The 24163-nt window shown below is 39.2% G+C and overlaps 1 protein-coding gene across 11 annotated transcripts in view; it reads right to left on the minus strand.

Annotated features, from left to right (window-relative positions):
* LOC126108737 (putative sodium-dependent multivitamin transporter) overlaps positions 1–24163 on the minus strand; it is a 745960-nt gene that overhangs the window by 332978 nt on the left and 388819 nt on the right. For 2 of the 11 annotated variants that reach the window (XM_049914079.1, XM_049914076.1), the window contains exons 11-12: positions 15339–15534; positions 9916–10083 (exon numbers count right to left, since the gene is read on the minus strand). The exons of 8 other annotated variants lie outside the window; for them this stretch is intronic. In XM_049914079.1, the coding sequence (XP_049770036.1) occupies positions 9955–10083; positions 15339–15534 (325 nt within the window). In that variant the 3' untranslated portion in view covers positions 9916–9954. Of the gene's footprint in view, positions 1–1033; positions 2075–9915; positions 10084–15338; positions 15535–24163 lie in introns of those variants that run through there. One more of the 11 variants, XM_049914074.1, reaches the window with a different exon arrangement.

Consider the following 24163-nt stretch of genomic DNA (forward strand, 5'->3'; position numbering starts at 1 on the left):
TAAACAGCAGAAGAACTGACTTTTTGCAGAAAGACACCCATGTTGAGTATCTACTCAATGATGCTAACTCTTTTCATTACAGTTCCAATCAAATCAGAGAATATGTAATGTAGGAAAGCTGTTTGGAACACAATACCTGCATTATTTAATGTACTACATAGGCCTCCACAGATGCAGCTGACGGTGAAACCACACAGACATTACAGTAAAATGTCAAAAGCAATAATCCTGCAGGCTTTCTCGCTGCAATGTGCACTAGTGTTGTTCCAGCTTGCAGATGGTAACAGTTCCCACAGCAATGAATATCATGACCATATATGTTAAACTGTGCTTTAACTTTAATGTTCTGTAGGCAGCTGACACTGTTCTGTGCAAATTTACACAAAACTATTAGATAAAAACAGCAGCTAGTAGTATGATAAGATGATCAGTAATTTCCTTTAAAAAATAATAATGTTGCTCTTGTCCAACTACATTCTGCTAAACAAAATTCTGGAAACTAAATACAAAACAATTAAGTGTTTCTTGAGTCAAATATTTGGATAAATTGTTCTAGGAACTAGTTTTGAAAACATAATGGATGTAGCGTAGCCCACTGACAAAGTATTTAAAATGGGCAAAGAGGCACTGAGGAAATATAGAAGAGAAGAAAGTAATCACAAATTATTTTGTTAAAAAAAGGATGGATGAAGGAGCAAACAAGGAGATTCTAAATTAGATCAGTATTTCTTCACATGTAAAAATATGCACTAAACTTCTACGGGATATTAAAAGAATGCAGTCAACCACATTAACCAGGTAAGTTGTGGAGCTGTACAAAACCAGCAGTAAAGCTAGAATACAGACAATGGAACTTGTCATGACAATAAAGATGACTTGAAAAAAGCAGGGATAACACAACAGCTAATGTTCAACAAATTTCATGTCTCTACCCACACCTTTTAATGAATACTTTAACTCACTCCATACCCCTAATGTGGAGCCAGAACAAAATGGGTGAATGAATGGATGAAAAACATGTTTACCACTAAATTCTTTTTACACTGTACAAGTTGAACCCACATTAGAAATACCATATTTGTTGATTTCTTTGCCAATTATGCAATATGTGTTTGTATAAGTTCAGCTGTGGTGGAAGTGGTGCAGATAGCAATGCAGTGTGTTGTATTGAGTTCTATTTAAACTGATGCATTATTCAAAAGAGTGAAGTACAGATGCAGCTTGATTTCGAATTACTCAATTTACTACAGGTGCCAAAAATCAGCTGACAGTGGGTGAGTGAATGATGAAATAAAGTAACATTCATATTTTAAAAAATTTTAAAGCTGAAATGGCAAAATGGTTTTAACCTTCAAAAAATTTACTTTGGCTAGGAACCCATACACACAAGACAAGACAGATTCTTCTAAAGTGCAATGTGCTCTAGAAAAATAATTACGGTGCAGCAAATATGATGAAAAACATACATGTGCAAATTTTGTGATTGGTTTGTATCTGTGACCTTTTATAGGCAACTAGTTTTATTTTGGAGGCATCTTTTCTATGCCATTCAACAATATTATTCAGCCATCTTTACACCATCCAATGCCTCCATCCTCCTGTAGTATTGATCTTCATCACACGATTATTGATTTGCTGGTCAGAACTTTTTCCAATATTGTAATAATTATTGTCATACTTTTGCTCACAGTTTACCAGGTAAGCAATTGCCCATATTTAATAAGTCCACTGAAATGTTACATTTGTGAAAGTTTCTACACTGCGCAGTATTGCATCTCCAGTTAACTTCAGCAACATTTTTCTGCCTCATATAATCTCTCCCACTCTCTTTGGCTGCTTCTGTCGAGACTTCATGCACCTATAAAACTGATTTTGCAGTGCTTTATTATTTGCAGCAATTCAGCTGAACAGAAGAGAACTGAGAATAAAAAGCACAGCTATTACAAACTGAGGAATACTGAGTGTTTACATTTTTTTTCCTTTTTTACAAAACTAGAAAATAAATAGACTAAGTAGTTGCAGCCTCTGTAGAGAAGGCTGGAATGTCTCAGGCTGGGAACCTGCAGATCAGCACCTGCAACACAATAACAGGGAAAACAAACAGTCACACACACTGGATTTCAAACATTCAGTTTACGTGGTTGTGGGAAACAAACATGCTTCGTAAAGGGAAATTAAAGAAACCTTTGGAAAAGCTCAGAGGGCAAACTCATATTTAGCAAAGAAAGGAAGGCTGAAATGTGGAAGAAATATACAGAGGCAGTAGATGAACATGATATGGGAGATATGACATTGTGAGAAGAGTCTGACAGAGCATTGAAAGATGTAAGTGAAAACAAGGCACTTGGAAATAGATGAAATTCCCCCAGAAATACTGAGCTCCTTGGAAGAGTCAGCCATGACAAAACTATGCTGCCTGGTGTTCAAGACATGTGTTACAGGTGAAATACCCACAAACATCAAGAAAAATTTTATAACTGCTATTTCAAAAAAGGCAAGTGACAGGTGTGAAGGCAAATGACAAGTGTGATAATACTGAACCATAAGTTTAATAATTCATGACGGCAAACTTCTAGCAAATTATTTATAGAAAAATGGAAAGAATCATACAAGCCAAATCAGAGGAGAATCTCCTCTTTGAAGTTGCTAAGATAGCAGGAATAAAATTCAGGGTGCACAAGCTTACAGTCTGTAAAGAAACCAGAGTACAGGTATAGGAATTAAAAAGCATGAGAAGAAAGAGTCAGGGTTGTAGCAAACTAGACTGCAGTGAGAAGAACTGAAGGACACAAAAGGAATGAGACCAGGTTTTAGCCTATATCCCAAGTTACTCAGTTTGTACATTGAGCAATAGAAAAGGAAACCAGACAATTTTGGACAGGGAATTATAATTTAGGGAGCAGACAAAAAATCGAAGTTTATTGATAACATCATAATTGTATCAGAGACAGCAAAGGGCTGCGGGAATCAGTCGAATGGAATGGATAACGCCTTCAGAAGAGGTTACAAGGTGAACACCAACAAAAGTAAAGCAAGGCTAGTGGAATGTAGCCTAATTAAATAAGGAGGGGGCGGGGATATTTTATTAGGAAATGAGACACTGAAAGCTACAGATGAGTTTTGCTATATGGACAGCAAAATAAATGACAATGACCAAAGCAGAGAGGATGTAAAATGCAAATAGGAAGGTAATTATTCACAAAAAAGAGAAATTTATTAACATCAAATACAAATTTAAGTGTTAAGGAGTCTCTTCTGAAAGTATCTTTCTTAATTGCAGCCCTGTATAGAAGTCAAATGTCAACAATATGGACTTCTGGGAAGAAACATGGTGCTATGGGAGAATTCTGAAGATTAGATGGGTAGACTAATGTGGAGGTACAGAACCAAATTATGGAAAAAAAAGAAATTTATTGTTCAACTTGACAGAAAGAGTAGTTTGATTGAGAGGACTTAATCCTGAGGCAGCAATGAATTGTTGTAGGGGAGTATCTGCAGGGGGGGGGGGGGGGGGAATTGTAGAGCTTTGCTGCAGAAATAAGGCTGATAACAATGTAATCTCAGTCTCTTTTACAATGAGAAGATATGTTGCATATTTGATACTATTTTCGCTATATTGAGTCATACATAATTTAAATTCATATCAGGTGCGTGGCAGAGGATACATAACATTGTACCAGTTATTAGGCTTTCTTCCTGTTCCGTTCATGTATGGAGTGTGGGAAGAATGATTGAATGCCTCTGTGCATGCAGTAATTATTCTAATCTTATCCTCACAGTCCCTGTGTGAGTTATACATTCGGGATTGTAGTATATCCCTAGAGTAATCATTTAAAGCTGCTTCTTGAAACTCTGTCACTAGACATTCTGGGGATACTTTACACCTATCTTTGAGAGTCTTCCAGTTCAGGTCCTTCAGTATCTATCTGACAATCTTCCACGGATTAAACAAACCTGTGATTATTTGAGCTGCCCTGCTCTGTATACAGGGTGACAACTATTGAACTATATGAAAAAAAGTTAAATTAGTTACAAACTATGGCATGCATACACTTTATTCAACATGTAAATGTCACTACAGATATTTGGATTTAGGTTATGACACATTTGATATATCTGCCAACATTGGCAATGATGTGGCACAGATGAATAGCGAAATTGTACACGACTTGTTGAATTGTCTGAACATTGATGCTGTCGATGACCTCCGAAATGGCGTTTTCCAGCTCGGCAATGGTTTTGGGGTTATTGTGTACACCTTGTCTTTAATATAGCCCCACAAAATGCAGTCACATGTTTTCAGATCCAGAGGATCTGGATGAGGGGAACGTAGCCTGTGCCAGTGGCCTCTGGGTACTCCAGAGCCAGAATGGGGTCCCCAAAGTGCTCCTCCAGGGCATTAAACACACTCCTGCTTTCGTGGGGTTAAGTTCTGTCTTGCATGAACCACTTATTGTAGAAATAAGGGTCACTTTAGATAATGGGGACAAAATTGTCTTACAAAACATTCACATACTATTAAGAAGTTACTGTGCCAGCAAGAGAGATAGCACCGATTATTCCACGACTGGACATTGCACACCACACAGACACCCACTGAAGGTGAAGAGACTTCTCGATAATGAAATGCAGATTCTCAGTCCCCCCAAATGCACCAATTTTGCTTGTTGACGGACTCGTCTAAATGAAAATGCACTTTTCCGTTAAACCGAACAATATTCAGATCAAAGTCCTGTTTGTCAGTTCTGTGTACAATAGTGCTGATGAAACACAACCACTGTTCCATACCCTTGGGGCTAAATGGCTGACGGGTTTGAATTTTGTACGGGAATAGACGCATGTTTCAACAACAATTTGTCGCAGTATCTCCGGTTGGTTCCCACCTGTTGTGCAGCTCATCTCATCAATTTCCTGTGGCCGGTTTGAAACACAGCATGCATATTCTTGAAGTTTTCAGCCTTTTTGGATGACCAATATTGCTGACACTGTCCTCACGACACTACCCATTCTCTCAAACTTGCAAATCAAATTGTTGATTGTTAGCACACTTGGACCAGTTGTCTTCAGCTTGAACTATTTCCTTCGGACCACAGTTGGGGTGCTATTGCTCGTATGGTAGGCCTTTACAAGCACTATACACTCAGGCACACTGTGCTGTGACATTTTTGCATGCAAATGGTGAAAGGCATGTGTGAATTCACATACCAATTCCCATCATGCCCTGCAGCCAACCGTGTAGTTTGAACATCCTAACGCAAGCCATTCAGAATTTGATGATGATTTTATTTCATATAGTTCAATAGCTGTCAGAATGTACATTCAATATCTCCTGTTAGTCCTGTCTGGTATGGGTCCCACACTTGAGCAATATTCTTGAACGAGCCGCACAAGTGATTTGTAAGCAATCTCCTTTGTAGACTGAATGCACTTCCACAGTATTCTACCAATGAAGCACAGTCTAACAGCAGCAACTACCCACAACTGAGCCTGAGTGAACATCCCATTTCATATCCCTACAAAGCATTACAACCAGTTATTTGTATGAGCTGGATAATCCAAACTGTGGCTCATTGATGATATAGTCATAGGATACTGCATTTTTTCATTTTGTTGAGTGCAAAATTTTACATTTTTGAACATTTAGAGAAAGTTGCCAATCTCTGCACCACACTGAAATCTTAACAAGATCTAACTGAATATTTATAAAATATTTATCCCACTTTCTTTCAGATAGTACTTCATTATAGATAACTGCATCATCTGTGAAAATCCTGATTTTACTATTAATACTATCTGCAAGGTCATTAACATACAACAAGAACACTACTTGCGTCACAACAGCTAAAATGACTTCTGCATCTGACAATGACTCTCCATCCAAGATAGCATGCTGCATCCTTCTTACCAAAAAGTCCTCAATCCAGTCACAAATATCACTTGATACCTCATATGATCATACTTTTGACAATAAGCAAAGCTGTGGTTCTAAGTCAAATCCTTTTCAGAAAACAAGAAACATAACATCCACCTGGTTGCCTTGATCCAAAGCTTTCAATATGTCATGGGAGAAATGTGAAAGTTTGGTTTGAAAACCATGCTGTCTGGCATTGAGGAGGTCATTCTATTCAATGTACATCATTTTGTTTGAGCTGAGAAAATGTTCTAAGATTCTACAACAAATTGATGTCAAGGATATTAGATGACAGTTTTGTGGATCACTTCTACTACCTTTCTTGTAGATAGGTGTGACCTAAACCTTTTTCGGAGAACTTGACACAGTTTTTTGTTTAAGGGATCTATGATAGATTACAGTTATGAGATGGGCTGACTCAGCCACAAATTCAGTATAGACTCTGACAGGGATTCAATCGGGCCTGCAGCTTTGTTCAGTTTTAATAATCTCAGCTATTTCTTAACACCACTGACACTAATACTTCTTTCATTCATCTTTTCAGTGGTACAAGGACTAAAGTTGAGCAATTCTCCTGGGTTTTCCTTTGCAAAGTAAATCTGAAAATGTAGTTAAGCATTTCAGGTTTTGCTCTGCTACCCTCAATTTCAGTTCCTGTCTCATTCACTAGGGCTGGACACTAACTTTGTGCATTAACAGCCTTTACATAGAAACAGAATTTCTTTGGTTTTTGTGAAATGTCATTTTCATAATATTCTGCTATGGTAGTCATTGAAGGCATCAGTAATTGATCTCTTGACAGCCAAATGCATTTCATTCAGCATCTATCTATAGCCCTACTATTTGTTTTATACCTGTTATGCAGTAATCTTTGTTTGTTTAGAAGTTTCTTTGCAGTGACAGTGTATCATGGAGTTTCCCTAATGGCAGTAAATAGACAACCTTGACATAATTTACTTTTAGATATGCACTGTAAAGTGTTGGATGAAAGTTCAGCCTATTCCCCTGGCATGTTTCACTCAGACTTCCATTTCCTCTTAAAATTCAAAGTTGCTCTTGTTCATCAGCATTTTTCACCTAACACAGAAGCAACTCCAGCTGTGGAAGAGTGCCTTGCAGCCCTTCCAATGGTACACTACAAATACGAAATTTCACTGGATGAAATATGTTAATGTTAAAGAAGATTATGTTGAAAAACATTCTGGAAACATAAATGCACGTTTTTCAGTATGCGGCAGAGAACTTTCGAGACCTCCCTCTTATCTTCACTGATTTCATCTCTACTGATTACACTTATTACACATTTCAGTTAATTCTGAAGTTCATTATGAAGTGCACAGCAGAAGACACAGCCCACTGTATCACATATTTACGTTTCATCCTGCTCCATTACCTCGTACAATTCTGTCTGTATTATGTCTGAAATGCAAAGTCTTTTTTGTGAGGTAAGGGAGATAGTTACACACAGAGAAATAATCCATTTTAAAAATGACATTCCTACAGCGTGATTATATCAAACCTATGGAAATGCTGGAAAGGTGTTATTTCAGTGGATAAAAAGTGGTATTATTGGTTTGTCCAATGCATGATATCTTTATGTAATTACTGATGCAAGGAGGTGGGAGATTGTCACCCCCAAGGAAGTTGCATCACAGGAATGCCATTTTCGAAAATACCGCAGTGAATGGAAAGAGTAATGACTCGAGGAATAAACTGTGGAATTTTGGTGTATGGAGTTATTGCTCCTTCTACGAAAGCAGGCAACAAATGTTCATAATATTGAGGTATTCAGTGGTGTAACTGATTACTATTTGGAAAGCAAGTATTCATTTATTTGCATACCATTTATATAAGAGTATATATATTTCTTTTCACACATTTTGTAATTCTTCCATGAGGTCTTCCATGAGATCCTATAGCTCTGATATTTTTCTTGCATGGACTTTTAGGTTGTAGTATTGTGATTCTTCACTGGATAACTGTCTATTAAAGTTGGAAATCTGCTGCTTGCTTAAGAAAATATGTTGCTCTGACATCCACAAATCCACAAAAATATTTATACAGGGTGTTACAAAAAGGTACGGCCAAACTTTCAGGAAACATTCCTCATACACGAAGAAAGAAAATATGTTATGTGGACATGTGTCCGGAAACGCTTACTTTCCATGTTAGAGCTCATTTTATTACTTCTCTTAAAATCACATTCATCATGGAATGGAAACACACAGCAACAGAACGTATCAGCGTGACTTCAAACACTTTGTTACAGGAAATGTTCAAAATGTCCTCCGTTAGTGAGGATACATTCATCCACCCTCCGACGCATGGAATCCCTGATGCCCTGATGCAGCCCTGGAGAATGGCGTATTGTATCACAGCCATCCACAACACGAGCATGAAGAGTCTCAACATTTAGTACCGGCATTGCGTAGACAAGAGCTTTCAAATGCCCCCATAAATGAAAGTCAAGACGGTTGAGGTCAGGAGAGCGTGGAGGCCACGTAATTGGTACGCCTCTACCAATCCATCGGTCACCGATTCTGTTGTCGAGAAGCGTACGAACACTTCAACTGAAATGTGCAGGAGCTCCATCGTGCATGAACCACATGTTGTGTCGTACTTGTAAAGGCACATGTTCCAGCAGCACAGGTAGAGTATCCCGTATGAAATCATGATAACGTGCTCCATTGAGCGTAGGTGGAAGAACATGGGGCCCAATCGAGACATCACCAACAATGCCTGGCCAAACATTCACAGAAAATCTGTGTTGATGACGTGATTGCACAATTGCATGCGGATTCTCGTCAGCCCACACATGTCGATTGTGAAAATGTACAATTTGATCACGTCGGAATGAAGCCTCATCCGTAAAGAGAACATTTGCACTGAAATGAGGATCGACACATTGTCAGATGAACCATTCGCAAAAGTGTACCCCTGGAGGCCAATCGGCTGCTGATAGTGCCTGCACATGCTGTACACAGTACGGAAACAACTGGTTCTCCCATACCACGCTCCATACAGTGACGTGGTCAACGTTACCTTGTACAGCAGCAACTTCTCTGACGCTGACATTAGGGTTATCATCAACTGCACGAAGAATTGCCTCATCCATTGCAGGTGTCCTCGTCGTTCTAGGTCTTCCCCAGTCGCGAGTCGTAGGCTGGAATGTTCCGTGCTCCCTAAGACGCCGATCAATTGCTTCGAACGTCTTCCTGTCGGGACACCTTCGTTCTGGAAATCTGTGTCGGTACAAATGCACCGCGCCACAGCTATTGCCCCGTGCTAATCCATACATCAAATGGGCATCTGCCAACTCCGCATTTGTAAACATTGCACTGACTGCAAAACCACGTTCGTGATGAACACTAATCTGTCGATGCTACATACTGATGTGCTTGATGCTGGTACTGTAGAGCAATGAGTCGCATGTCAACACGAGCACCGAAGTCAAGATTACCTTCCTTCAATTGGGCCAACTGGCGATGAATCGAGGAAGTATAGTACATACTGGCGAAACTAAAATGAGCTCTAACATTGAAATTCAGTGTTTCCGGACACATGTCCACATAACATCTTTTCTTTATTTGTGTGTGAAGAATGTTTCCTGAAAGTTTGGCCGTACCTTTTTCTAACACCCTGTATAATTTGGTACCAGGTGGTGGTAATGAAAGGACTAACACACATATAGCTGAGCATGACCTCACAAATTAAGTTCTGGCACAGGTAAACAAGAAAAATTATCCAGTCAGTATACTCTGTGACCTTGCTACAGTCTGTGACATCATGCCTTCTACAAATGGCATCTAACCTTCAGAATAGAAAGTAGAGGGTTGCACTGGTGCACTTAGACACAAGAACGAAACAAACTTGACAATTGTATAACATCAAATGTAGGTCCCATAAGTGGCAGTACCAGGTCTGTTGTTTATCTTGGGTCAAATTATGATGATCCCTCAAGTATAGGGTACATACATTCATGGTCGCATGCCATGTGGATTCACCTTTCAGCTCACAGCAGTCCCCACTGTACTCTGTCGACATCACATTGGGGTGACGTGGTGGCCACCTATGCCATTGAGCGGCTCCTCCTGGCTCTTGGTGTCTGCAGCTGGTCCCACACCATTGGACAGGTCACCGGCCACACGTGTCAGCTGCACCGGGTTGGAGCCCTGCACACACATCCATACTGGCTGCACCCACTGACTGTGCTAGAGCCAAATAGGAAAAACTTTAAACTGTCAATATTTTATGGAACTTTTCCAAGGCCTTCAGATGCACAGATCTTTTAATTCTACAAGAGAAACTATAAAATGTTGCATTGTGAACAAAGTCTTGTCTCAGTTACAGAAAGCAGATCACATTAACAAATTATAATACAGGAATAAAACCAAATTCACAGTGAGAAAAGCACTAAGTATGGAGATCCACAAGGATAAGTATTTCGCCCACTACTGTTTTGCCCTAAATAAAATGTGATATAGAGATTCTTGAGCAATAATTCTGGGCGTATTGGTATGAGAAATCCATGCTATCCAGTGGCTTTTTACAGAATAATTGCTTCTAGTTTAACTCTTTACACAATTTTTTTTTTCATATCTGGATTGGGCTGCAAACTAAGCTTTTATTTGACTCAGCTGCTATATAAGGGACCTAATTGTTAAATACTGTATATTGTATTGTCATGGAAAAATATTTGGACTTCACTTGTAACTGCCCGCAATTGACTTTACAAGGAGATGATGATTACAGAGCAATCTAATTAACAGGACATTGAACTCACAGAGACACAGAATTCCACTGTTCACTGGTTGTAGCTTTTCTGATGTGGTATGAAGATATTATGATATGGTTTGCCATCCATGTGAGAATATTTCATTATAGCATCGCTGTATTGTTCCTTCCACTGCATTCAGTGAACCTTCACACTAGATATATTGGCCAACTCGATCCATACTACTCTGTACCACTGTTAACATACAGCTAACACTGCCAGAAAAGAAACCTAAGAAAGTACTGAGCTGTTTGAAAATCCAGCTTGAGGGGAAAGATTAAAATGGACATTACTGATGTTGGCAGCAAGAATCGCGAGCAAATGGAACAAATTTGTTTCCAAACAAGACACACAGTGCATAATGTAAATGTTGGGTTGCAAATGTCTATGATATGCAGACATTTGCAGCACAACCACATCACAATACCTTCACAGCAGGCCAGAATAGCTACACCCAGGCCTATCACTGAAGCCTGTTTGTGTACAGTGTAGTTTTGCCTTTCTTTAAGTTTACAGTCCCGTTAGTTTGGTTACTCTGAAATCTTCTTCTTCTTCTACTTCTTCATAAGTCAGTTGCTGGGAAGTTATAAGTGAACTTTAAGTAACTTTCAACAATAAGTACAATGTAGAGTAGTTAACAGTAACTTTCTGAATATAGTGGGTAAGTTAAATAAAATCTTAGTTTCTCCAGGTAATTATCTAATTCTCTTAGGAAACGGCTTTCAAAGACTGCTACCTGAAATACACCTCTATGATACTGGAAAGGTGGAGATTCAGTCACTGAGTCAATAAGTGAAGACTAAGAACTCTCAGGTACATGATGGATTATCTAGCAGAATACTAAAGCACTGTGCTGCCTATGTTGGTCCAGTACTTGGCCAAATTTGTAATTCTTCTTTTAGTAATGTTTAGTTTCCTGAATGCTTAAAGAACTCAACAGTGAAACCACTTTATATAAAAAAAAAATATTTAAAAAATGGATAATGGAGACAAATTCACATTTCAGTGCCAATGGCTTTTCAGAAGGAGTTTAAAAAAATTAATAAGTAGCATTGTAAGTAATTGTACAACTGGGAATTTGCAGAAGTGACTTTATACTGACTGACCAGCCCGGTGACTGTACACGGTTGTGCACGAACTGCCCTCTGCTCTGTAGCAGCAGCTGTTTACAGATGCATATAAATCTGTCTCTACAGAACAATAAATTATGTATAAGATTTTTGAAAACATAGTCAGTGATCTTAAAAGTAGTTAAAATCAAGACTGTTTTAAATTTTAATTTTAATAAATTATGCAGTTGCTGAATTTCAACAGTAATATAAAAGACAGAAAAGTAGAGAAAACATATATACATTAAGCAATTAAGTTATTTTGATTAACAACTATCTGAATGCACAAAAAACAACACATGTAGCTGGTTCTAGTTTTATGAGCAAAATTTTAAGCGTGTACTAGAATTATGTGGAAGAACACATTGAGATTTGAGGGGACTCACTAAAATTCATCATCCTGGTGCTGTGGGGAACAGAACCCATGTTATAGTAAAAGTAGCTTCTTTTCCACATTTTCAAAGGTCTAAACAAAAAAATTTTACTGTGCAATCAAGTTTTGAACACAAGAACAACTGTTCAGAAGAGTAAAGTTTACACTTTTATCACAAATGCAATTTAGAATGAAATCAGTCAGTTCTTAATTGCAAAAGCCAGAGAATCTTAAATCTGTTCATTACTGCCCCACCTACCACAAATGCAAAGAAAGTTTCAGGTAAACCCTAGGTATTTTTTGGCATAGACTCCAAATCTGCGTTAAAATGAAGATTTCCATTTGAAAATAAAAAAATTGACCACTGCATTGTGGGGAGAGAAGTTAGTGGGCAGCACAGATATATGTCCCCTTTGAAAATATTAACTTTTTATCTGGAACATTTTTTCATACAATTCACATTTTTTGTAGCTATTCAGTTGTTCTATACCAAAACAAACAACCTATACATTAAATACAGGGTGTTTAAATATAGTGTCATATATTCCTATATAAGTTAGTATTGGTGAATAATAGAAGGAAAGTACTTATTTTGATATGTCCAAAAATCAATACCTGTTATGACATGAGCTGTTGAAAATCCGCAGTTCTCAGACTGTATTTTACTTACAGATGAGGCAGAATTCACAAGAGATGCCATAGTAAATTACTACAGTATGCGTGTATGGACCAATGCAATACTTGAGCAATCACAGTAATAAAGCATCAGGATCACTTCAGAATGAATGTATGGGTGGGAATTGTCAGTGAAAGGCTCTTAGGGCCGTAGACTTTACCATACAGTTAAACAGGTGCCGCATATCAGTTTTCTGTACAATAAATTATTAGCACAAATGGAGAACATTACCATTACAGAATGATGATTGTTTTATGCATGACAGGTCACCACCCAATTTTCTACTGATTGTGTAACAGTATCTCACTGCAATGTTCATGGGTAATGGATTGACTGGGGAGGTCCAGTACCATGGTCTCCTCATTGACCAAATCTGAATCCGTTGGATTTCTGGCTCTGGGGATATTTAACAACATTGATGTGTGCCCGACCCATCAACAATGTCAAGATGTTGCAGTAGCTTATGACCAATGCACAAAACACAATCTAAATGGTGCTCCGTATATCTGAAAGAATGCTTATTCACTGTGAAGTAGCACTGAAGAATGCATCAGAATGCATGGTAAGTGCATGCCTGTAGCATATATTTCTATGTAACACACAGATGGGAATGAGAGAAAACATTGAGCCATATCTCAACAGATACTGATTTCCGGACACATCTTTTATTCCATTTTTGACCAATATTAGCTCCTATAGGTATATGTAACAATTTTCTATAATATCCTGTAAATGTAATGGGTGACATCACAATAAGTGGAGGAACAGTACCTTACTACATTCTGCCATGTCTAAATATAATTTGTGAGGCTCTTACTTTCTCCCCATTTTATTATCAGTTTCTTGGTGGTTCTCCTTTTACCTTAAGTTGCCTTGTTTGCACAAATACTGAGCTTTTCGGTCACCCCAACACCGCTATATGTGATCCAGCATGACACACGGCATTTCCTGTAAGCTCAATCTCTCTGATGAGCGAGACGACCTTTGACAAATGATCGGCATATATAGTGGAGCCATTCTTCTGACTCTCAGCGCCCATTAAGTCATAGAGCATATTGTGTAGCTACATCACAGAAGCTGAGTTGTCAGATCGGCCCCAGTGGGGTCACAGCAGAATGGCTCATGTGTACTTTTTTTAAAACTAAGTACCAAGATTTGTCTCTTGAGATCCATTTAAGCCACTAGACTAAATAAGTCTGCAGTCAAGAAAGACACTCTATAATTTAATAATAAAATTAAATAAATTAAGTTTAATAATAAAGTAAAGGGCAAAAGAGATAAAGCTAGTATTCTTTACCCCACAGAATCTTGGTCAAACACTTGTAAATAAATAGTATGTGGCCTGTGAAAAGTACGACACTGTTGGTATATATTGCATCAGTTGTGACAATTGTCCTGCCAGGTATGTGTGGCAGACTGGCAGAGGGTCTGCTATTATGTTTCGAGAACACAACAGTCTGAGAAATTCAAAGTCTACTTTAAGTAGCAGCTTACGTGATTCAGGCCACTCCATAACAGGTGTAGTCAATAATTCAAAAGTCTTAGACAGAGAAGTGAAGGACCAGATCTTAAACATTGTGGAAGAGTCTAAAGTTATACCCCAAACATACCCTTAACAATCAGCTGGAGTTAAGACGTTACAATATACTGTCTATCTTTGATCACCTTTCAAAGATGTAGTGTGATATTTGCTAGGTTATTGATCCTGGGCTTGTTGTTTCTGGTCTATTTGGTTTTAAAATTTTTTTGCTGACATATTTTATAATTTATATGATTATGCTGTGTAACAGAGGCCTCAAACATTCCCAAGATATTTGGATTGAATAAAAACGTTTGTGGCTTTCCCTGCTATGTGCACGGTGATGGTAGTGCCCTCCGTGATACACATGAACACACTGGCACACTGAGGAGGCTGAAGCATTGCTGTCTGCAGCTTCCCAGTATGAAGTGAGGATTCATAACCAGGGGCGTTCAATGTATCTAGCTGGGGCTTTTACTTTTCTTGTTTTGTTATTTTGCTCTTTTCACTGTAGGTAGGTGCACATTTAATATTTCAGTTTTCAACCTGTAAATTTGAATTATGACATCCCGCTTGTTATGGGTAACAGTACTTTACTTTGAGATGTCCACTCCCACTCCTTTTTTTATCAGGGTTTAAACATTTCACTGATGTGTATTTCATATTGGTTGTCATCAGCATAGGTTATTAGGATAGCTATCTGTTTATCATAATGTTCATTGTACATTTCCTATCTTGTACACCTGAAGATGTGATTTGAAATCACAAAAGTTTTTGTGTTCCCATGATAGTTCATATACAAGTGAAAGAGGTTTATTTCAGAAACACTTTATAATCAACTCCACCACTAAAACAGGTTTTAATCCAATACTAAATGTGTCTTCAAACAGATTATATCTGAAATTGACTGCCTAATCAGTTGTCAGGACATCGCTCAGCTGGAGACAGTGCTGCCACTGTTACCACTGCCACTCACCCTGCGCCCTCTCCTCGCGAGCAGCACCCTCCGGACTGGTGGCACGAAGAGGTCGGGGTCTGGCGGCGGCACGCTGCGGTCCCCCTTGCAGGCGACGCCCGCCACCCACGACGCGACGGCGCCCACGACGAGTGTCAGCAGGAATCCCAGCACGACGACCCACAGGTACGACACGCGGTACAGGTAGAAGTACTCGCTGCAATGTGGGGGATAATACGTATTGTACACATGTGTAACATGTGGATCCCAGGTGTGGTGTGCGTGTGACAACACGATATAACTGCCAATGTTGTTGTTGTGGTCATCAGTCCAGAGGCTGGTTTGATGCAACTCTCCATGCTACTCTAAGCTTCTTCATCTCCCAGTACCTACTGCAACCTATATCCTTCTGAATCTGCTTAGTGTATTCATCTCTTGGTCTCCCTCTACGATTTTTACCCTCCACGCTGCTCTCCAATACTAAATTGGTGATCCCTTGATGCCTCAGAACATGTCCTACCAACCGATCTCTTCTTCTAGTCAAGTTGTGCCACAAACTCCTTTTCTCACCCATTCTGTTCAATACCTCCTCATTAGTTATGTTATCTACCCATTTAATGTTGAGCATTCTTCTGTAGCACCACATTTTGAAAACTTCTATTCTCTTCTTGTCTAAACTACTTATCATCCACATTTCACTTCCATACATTTCTACACTCCATACAAATACTTTCAGAAACGACTTCCTGACACTTAAATCTATACCCAATATTAACAAATTTGTCTTCTTCAGAAATGCTTTTCTTGCCATTGCCAGTCTATATTTGATATCCTCTCTACTTCGACCATCATCAGTTATTTTGCTACCCAAATAGCACAACCCCTTTACTAATTTAAGTGTCTCATTTCTTAATATAATTCCCTCAGCATCACCTGATTTAATTCGACTACATTCCATTATCCTCGTTTTGCTTTTGTTGATGTTCATCTTATATCATCCTTTCAAGACACTGTCCATTCCATTCAGCTGCTCTTCCAGGTCCTTTGCTGTCTCTGACAGAATTACAATGTCACCGGCAAACCTCAAAGTTTTTATTTCTCCTCCATGCATTTTAATTCCTACTCCAAATTTTTCTTTTGCTTCCTTTACTGCTTGCTCAATATACAGATTGAATAACATTGGTGCCGGCCAGTGTGGCCGAGCGGTTCTAGGCGCTACAGTCTGGAACTGCGCGACCGCTACGGTCGCAGCTTCGAATCCTGCCTCGGGCATGGATGTGTGTGATGTCCTTAGGTTAGTTCGGTGTAAGTAGTTCTTAGTTCTAGGGGACCAATGACCTCAGCAGTTAAGTCCCATAGTGCTCAGAGCCATTTTTGAATAACATTGGGGATAGTCTACAACCCTGTCACAGTCGCTTACCAACCATTGCTTCTCTTTCATGCCACTTGAGTCTTATAACTGTCATCTGGTTTCTGTACAAATTGTAAATAGCCTTTCTCTCCCTGTATTTTACTCCTGCCACCTTCAGAATTTGAAAGAGAGTATTCCAATCAACTTTGTGAAACACAAGCTTGCCTTTCCTTAATCTGTTCTCTAAGATAAGTCATAGGGTCAGCATAGCCTCATGTGTTCCAACATTTCTACTGCCAATACGGAATTTTAATTGAACGCTACTCTTTCCGTTTACTAAACTACCCCGTACAGTGTGCATTTTTTCATACTTCCATCCTTTTATTCTCAGGTGATGCTTTATTCCACTATTATGAGCCATATTTGAATGTTTTCTGTATATTCTTTGCTGATTTTATGTTAATCTCGTTTTATGAGACATTGCATTTCATTAATAGTTGCTTGTAAGTGGAAGTTACACAGTGTTTTAATAACTTTTCAATAAATTATTAGGAACAGTAAAAATGTATTGAAGTACTCATATATGCAGAAATGTTAAGAATAATCAAGAAGTTAGTATTGATTAGAATGAAAGCAGTTGCTGACGTGTGTGAATATTACCAGACTATCAGTTTAGTAAGTCATGGTTGTAAAATACTAAGACAAATTCTTTACAGAAGAATGGAAGAACTGGTAGAAGCTGACCTGGTGGCAAGTTTGTATAGATTCTGGAGAAATGCAGCAAAATATGAGGCAATAGTGATCCTACCCCCCCATGAACCATGGACCTTGTCGTTGGTGGGGAGGCTTGCGTGCCTCAGCGATACAGACAGCCGTACCGTAGGTACAACCACAACGGAGGGGTATCTGTTGAGAGGCCAGACAAACGTGTGGTTCCTGAAGAGGGGCAGCAGCCTTTTCAGCAGTTGCAAGGGCAACAGTCTGGATGATTGACTGATCTGGCTTTGTAACAATAACCAAAACGGCCTTGCTGTGCTGGTACTGCGAACGGCTGAAAGCAAAGGGAAACTACGGCCGTAATTTTTCCCGAAGGCATGCAGCTTTACTGTATGATTAAATGATGATGGCGTCCTCTTGGGTAAAATATTCCGGAGCTAAAATAGTCCCCCATTCGGATCTCCGGGCGGGGACTACTCAAGAGGATGCCGTTATCAGGAGAAAGAAAACTGGCGTTCTACGGATCGGAGCGTGGAATGTCAGATCCCTTAATCGGGCAGGTAGGTTAGAAAATTTAAAAAGGGAAATGGATAGGTTAAAGTTAGATATAGTGGGAATTAGTGAAGTTCGGTGGCAGGAGGAACAAGACTTCTGGTCAGGCGAATACAGGGTTATAAATACAAAGTCAAATAGGGGTAATGCAGGAGTAGGTTTAATAATGAATAGGAAAATAGGAATGCGGGTAAGCTACTACAAACAGCATAGTGAACGCATTATTGTGGCCAAGATAGATACGAAGCCCACACCTACTACAGTAGTACAAGTTTATATGCCAACTAGCTCTGCAGATGACGAAGAAATTGAAGAAATGTATGATGAAATAAAAGAAATTATTCAGTTAGTGAAGGGAGACGAAAATTTAATAGTCATGGGTGACTGGAATTCGAGTGTAGGAAAAGGGAAAGAAGGAAACGTAGTAGGTGAATATGGATTGGGGTTAAGAAATGAAAGAGGAAGCCGCCTGGTAGAATTTTGCACAGAGCACAACTTAATCATAGCTAACACTTGGTTTAAGAATCACGATAGAAGGTTGTATACATGGAAGAACCCTGGAGATACTAAAAGGTATCAGATAGATTATATAATGGTAAGACAGAGATTTAGGAACCAGGTTTTAAATTGTAAGACTTTTCCAGGGGCAGATGTGGACTCTGACCACAATCTATTGGTTATGACCTGTAGATTAAAACTGAAGAAACTGCAAAAAGGTGGGAATTTAAGGAGATGAGACCTGGATAAACTGAAAGAACCAGAGGTTGTAGAGAGTTTCAGGGAGAGCATAAGGGAACAATTGACAGGAATGGGGGAAAGAAATACAGTAGAAGAAGAATGGGTAGCTTTGAGGGATGAAGTAGTGAAGGCAGCAGAGGATCAAGTAGGTAGAAAGATGAGGGCTAGTAGAAATCCTTGGGTAACAGAAGAAATATTGAATTTAATTGATGAAAGGAGAAAATATAAAAATGCAGTAAATGAAGCAGGCAGAAAGGAATACAAACGTCTCAAAAATGAGATAGACAGGAAGTGCAAAATGGCTAAGCAGGGATGGCTAGAGGACAAATGTAAGGATGTAGAGGCTTATCTCACTAGAGGTAAGATAGATACTGCCTACAGGAAAATTAAAGAGACCTTTGGAGATAAGAGAACCACTTGCATGAACATCAAGAGCTCAGATGGAAACCCAGTTCTAAGCAAAGAAGGGAAATCAGAAAGGTGGAAGGAGTATATAGAGGGTCTATACAAGGGGGATGTACTTGAGGACAATATTATGAAAATGGAAGAGGATGTAGATGAAGATGAAATGGGAGATACGATACTGCGTGAAGAGTTTGACAAAGCACTGAAAGACCTGAGTCGAAACAAGGCCCCCGGAGTAGACAACATTCCATTGGAACTACTGACGGCCTTGGGAGAGCCAGTCCTGACAAAACTCTAGCATCTGGTGAGCAAGATGTATGAAACAGGCGAGGTACCCTCAGACTTCAGGAAGAATATAATAATTCCAATCCCAAAGAAAGCGTGTGTTGACAGATGTGAAAATTACCGAACAATCAGTTTAATAAGCCACAGCTGAAAAATACTAACACGAATTCTTTACAGACGAATGGAAAAACTAGTAGAAGCCGACCTCGGGGAAGATCAGTTTGGATTCCGTAGAAAAATGGGAACACGTGAGGCAATACTGACCTTACGACTTATCTTAGAAGAAAGATTAAGGAAAGGCAAACCTACGTTTCTAGCATTTGTAGACTTGGAGAAGGCTTTTGACAATGTTGACTGGAATACTCTCTTTCAAATTCTAAAGGTGGCAGGGGTAAAATACAGGGAGCGAAAGGCTATTTACAATTTGTACAGAAACCAGATGGCAGTTATAAGAGTCGAGGGACATGAAAGAGAAGCAGTGGTTGGGAAGGGAGTAAGACAGGGTTGTAGCCTCTCCCCGATGTTATTCAATCTGTATATTGAGCAAGCAGTAAAGGAAACAAAAGAAAAATTCGGAGTAGGTGTTAAAATCCATGGAGAAGAAATAAAAACTTTGACGTTCGCCGATGACATTGTAATTCTGTCAGAGACAGCAAAGGACTTGGAAGAGCAGTTGAATGGAATGGAACGTGTCTTGAAAGGAGGATATAAGATGAACATCAACAAAAGCAAAACGAGGATAATGGAATGTAGTCGAATTAAGTCGGGTGATGTTGAGGGTATTAGATTAGGAAATGAGACACTTAAAGTAGTAAAGGAGTTTTGCTATTTGGGGAGCAAAATAACTGATGATGGTCGAAGTAGAGAGGATATAAAATGTAGACTGGCAATGGCAAGGAAAGCGTTTCTGAAGAAGAGAAATTTGTTAACATCGAGTATAGATTTAAGTGTCAGGAAGTCATTTCTGAAAATATTTGTATGGAGTGTAGCCATGTATGGAAGTGAAACATGGACGGTAAATAGTTTGGACAAGAAGAGAATAGAAGCTTTTGAAATGTGGTGCTACAGAAGAATGCTGAAGATTAGATGGGTAGATCACATAACTAATGAGGAAGTATTGAATAGGATTGGGGAGAAGAGAAGTTTGTGGCACGACTTGACCAGAAGAAGGGATCGGTTGGTAGGACATGTTCTGAGGCATCAAGGGATCAGCAATTTAGTATTGGAGGGCAGCATGGAGGGTAAAAATCGTAGGGGGAGACCAAGAGATGAATACACTAAGCAGATTCAGAAGGATGTAGGTTGCAGTAGGTACTGGGAGATGAAGAAACTTGCACAGGATAGAGTAGCATGGAGAGCTGCATCAAACCAGTCTCAGGACTGAAGACCACAACAACAACAACAACAGTGATCCTAGAGGAAAGCAGTCATTGAGTGAGTGAGGCAGGGTTGTAGGCCTATTACTAATGTTATTCAATCTGTACATTGAGCAAGAAGAAAAGGAAACCTAAGAAATATTTGGAGTAGGCATTAAAGTTCAAGGAGAAGAAATAAAAATTCTGAGGTCTGTCAATGACAGTGTAATTCCCTCAGAGGCAGCAAAGGCCTTGGAAGTGCAGTTGAAAATTATGGACAGTGTCTTGAGAGGAGGATATAAGATAAACATCAACTAAAGCGAAACAAGGATAATTGGATATAGTTTAATTAAACCAAGTTATGCTATGGGAATTAAATTAGGAAATGACACACTTGAAACAGTAGACGAGTTTTGTTATTTGGGCAGCGAAATAACTTAGGATGACTGGAGTAGAGAGGACATAAAATTTAGAGTGGCAATGGCAAGTAAGGCGTTTCTGAAGAAGAGAAATTATGTTAACATTATCAATTTAAGCTTTAGGAAGTCATTTCTGAAGCTATTTTTATCAGTGTACGTACCCATGTTCGGAAGATAGAGTTCACACATGAAGAGACTAGAAGCCTCTGAAATGGGGTGCTATAGAAGAATGTTGAAAATTTAATGCCTAGATTGTGTAACTAATGAGGAGGTACTAAATACAGTTGGGGGGCACAACCTGACTAGAAGAAGGAATCGGTTGATAGGAGAGATTCTGAGATACCAGGTGATCACCAATTCTGTACTGGAGGGAAGTGGGGGTGGGAGGGAAGGGGGCTGTAAGAATCATAGAGGGAGACCAAGACATGAACAGAGTAAGCAGATTCAGTAGGATGTACATTGCAGTAGTTACTCAGAGATGGAGAGTCTTGCACAGGCTAGAGTAGCATGGAGAGCTGCATCAAACCAGTCTCTGGACTGAAGGCCACAACAACAGCAATAACAAATAATAATAATAAATAACAAAATATATGTTCACATTTTGTGCATGTCCAGGTGTGCAATGGGGACATGTGGTGATAAACACTGGAACCAATCCTTATATCATTCAGTGTAATAGCATCGGTGCTCTTTTTACACACTCGTGATCTACAGCCTTAACTAAGACAGGTAGTGCGAAGCTGATCTTCACTAAGTTTCTCTTTTAGTTTCAGGTGAGAACATAGGAAGGCAGGTTGTGGTGTTGACACTGCATTACCTGTGGCTAACATTATCCTAGGCTGAAGTTATCACTGAATTGTTACTGATATTTTATTAAAAGATTTATGAATATAAGTCCTATACGCTATGGAAGGTAGAAAGTGTACGAGATGTGGCAGTAGCTGCTCCATGCATGCTCTGGTGACTTTTGGCGCACACTGTCCACAACCTCCTCACTGCCCCACTACTACTGCAGGCCGACACCACCGTGGACAGTGAAGCTCTTGACACTGTGCTTCCAGGTGATCAGCTGAGTTGTGAGATGCACGTTCCTGTATGATATTTCAACAACAGACACAGTCGTCACCTTTGGGAGCTGCTAGCTGGGTCACTATGCATACTTGCTGCCTGGCCTACAACTGGACCGAAGCACTGTCTATGTCACACCGTTATTCGTAGCTGAGGCTGATTCCCAGTGCCAGTTACACACTGTGATCCTCTTTTGTTTTTCAGAGACCGCACTGATATTCCGTGAAATGCAAATGCCTTCAGTGTTTACCACCCCTGGTGGGCAAGGTGCCCAGCCTTATTTAAACTGATACCTCCATTCCAGTTTACTACAACTTTTGGACTTCTTTGTATTGCTAGAATCCTTAATTACAGCGTCCCAGAAACTTTGTGTTTACACGAGGACACTGGCCTTACAGCATTTCATCTTGAGATTATATCAGAGGCAGTGCTCAGCGACAGCTGATTTTCTGAGCTGTTTTAGTTGGGTGTGTCAGTGAACCCATTCTCAATTGTTCTACTGCTCTGCCCCATGTAAGATATGCTACATACACTTGACCTTCTGAGAAGCACATCATCTCTAACATTGCAAGCCACATTGCTTATCTTTGTTGACGTGAGTGAAATACTGTGGATGCCATTTTCCATACAGGCCTACTGATATCAGTAGATATTGAGTAATTATTTCTCTATTTCAATACACTTCTTTTAGGTGATGTAATTCTGCAGCAGTGCTCTCATGATCTGACACTACACGAGGAAGGCTTTGCCGCAATGCCCATAGTTGGTAATAATGGCACAGTACAATGAGCCTACACTTATGTAGTTCTGGAGTACATCGGATAGTGATTCAGCTGGAACTAATGTATAAAGTAATATATCTTTTGTTATTATAATATTTTGTAACACCAGCAAAGTGTATTTCCTTAGTTTTAATTTATTGAATTATTTTGATGTTTGGGGACCCATGTTTCTGTCACATTTAACTATTTTCCTTTATTTTTGAAAGCCTATGCCCTTGTATTTTGAGTTTCCAGGATGAAATACTGATAACTATATGTGAAAAATTATGTCCCCCCTTATCAATTATCAGCAGAGAATTTTGGTCTTAACAATATTTAAAACTGTTAAAACCCCATTTTAAATTTATTGCATCTGACACTAATTGATTATTCAAGCTTAACAAAACTTCAATTACTATTTGATTAAAGTATTATACACATTCCATTTGCGAACAAATACCGATATGAGTGATACTCTACAATCCATCTTGTATCTTTGGTTTATGTTTCTCTAGCTGGAGGTAGTTGGCAGTGAGCTGTGGAGAAAGCAACCCGTTTTGTAACTGTGTTGATGATCAGACATGTGGAGAAAAAACTGCAATTTCTCTCCATTGCACCCATGTGAAACACATTGTTTATGTGTCAACAAATCTGAAAAACTGAATTCTTTTTAAGAATTTCATTTTATACCTGATTAGATAATTCTGAGAACATGACAGAAATGCATTGTTGACTATTTTATTGGATGAATGAATTGTGCTAGTATACTGAGACCAAGGAGGAGAAGGATATATTGTTCTGAAACGTTTTCAAGATCCAGACACCCTTTTGGTAAAATCATACCCCATTTTTTTTCCAGACAGCAAGCAAGAACAACAAGTACAACAATGTACTTAAGATGAGTGTTATTCTTAACTATTTATTGTTCACAATGTTAATGAAATATTCCTAGCACCTGAGCCCTGCAATTTCTTTTAGTCAACACTACATATTGTGTCCACAGACAGACGTGTGACTTTTTATTGCAACAGTTATTCAAAGATATTTCAATCATACAGCAGGACACGGTGGCCTTAGAACACCCAGTACATACCAGCTAGCAAAATATCTGGAGCACCAAGAGAATGTGTATTTCAGGCAAAATCGTGTCATCCCAGTAAAACAAACATGTGAAGCAGTGCAGCAGGAGCTAGGA

The sequence above is a fragment of the Schistocerca cancellata genome, chromosome 11, assembly GCF_023864275.1.
Source record: "Schistocerca cancellata isolate TAMUIC-IGC-003103 chromosome 11, iqSchCanc2.1, whole genome shotgun sequence".
In the NCBI taxonomy this organism is placed as follows: Eukaryota; Metazoa; Arthropoda; class Insecta; order Orthoptera; family Acrididae; genus Schistocerca; species Schistocerca cancellata.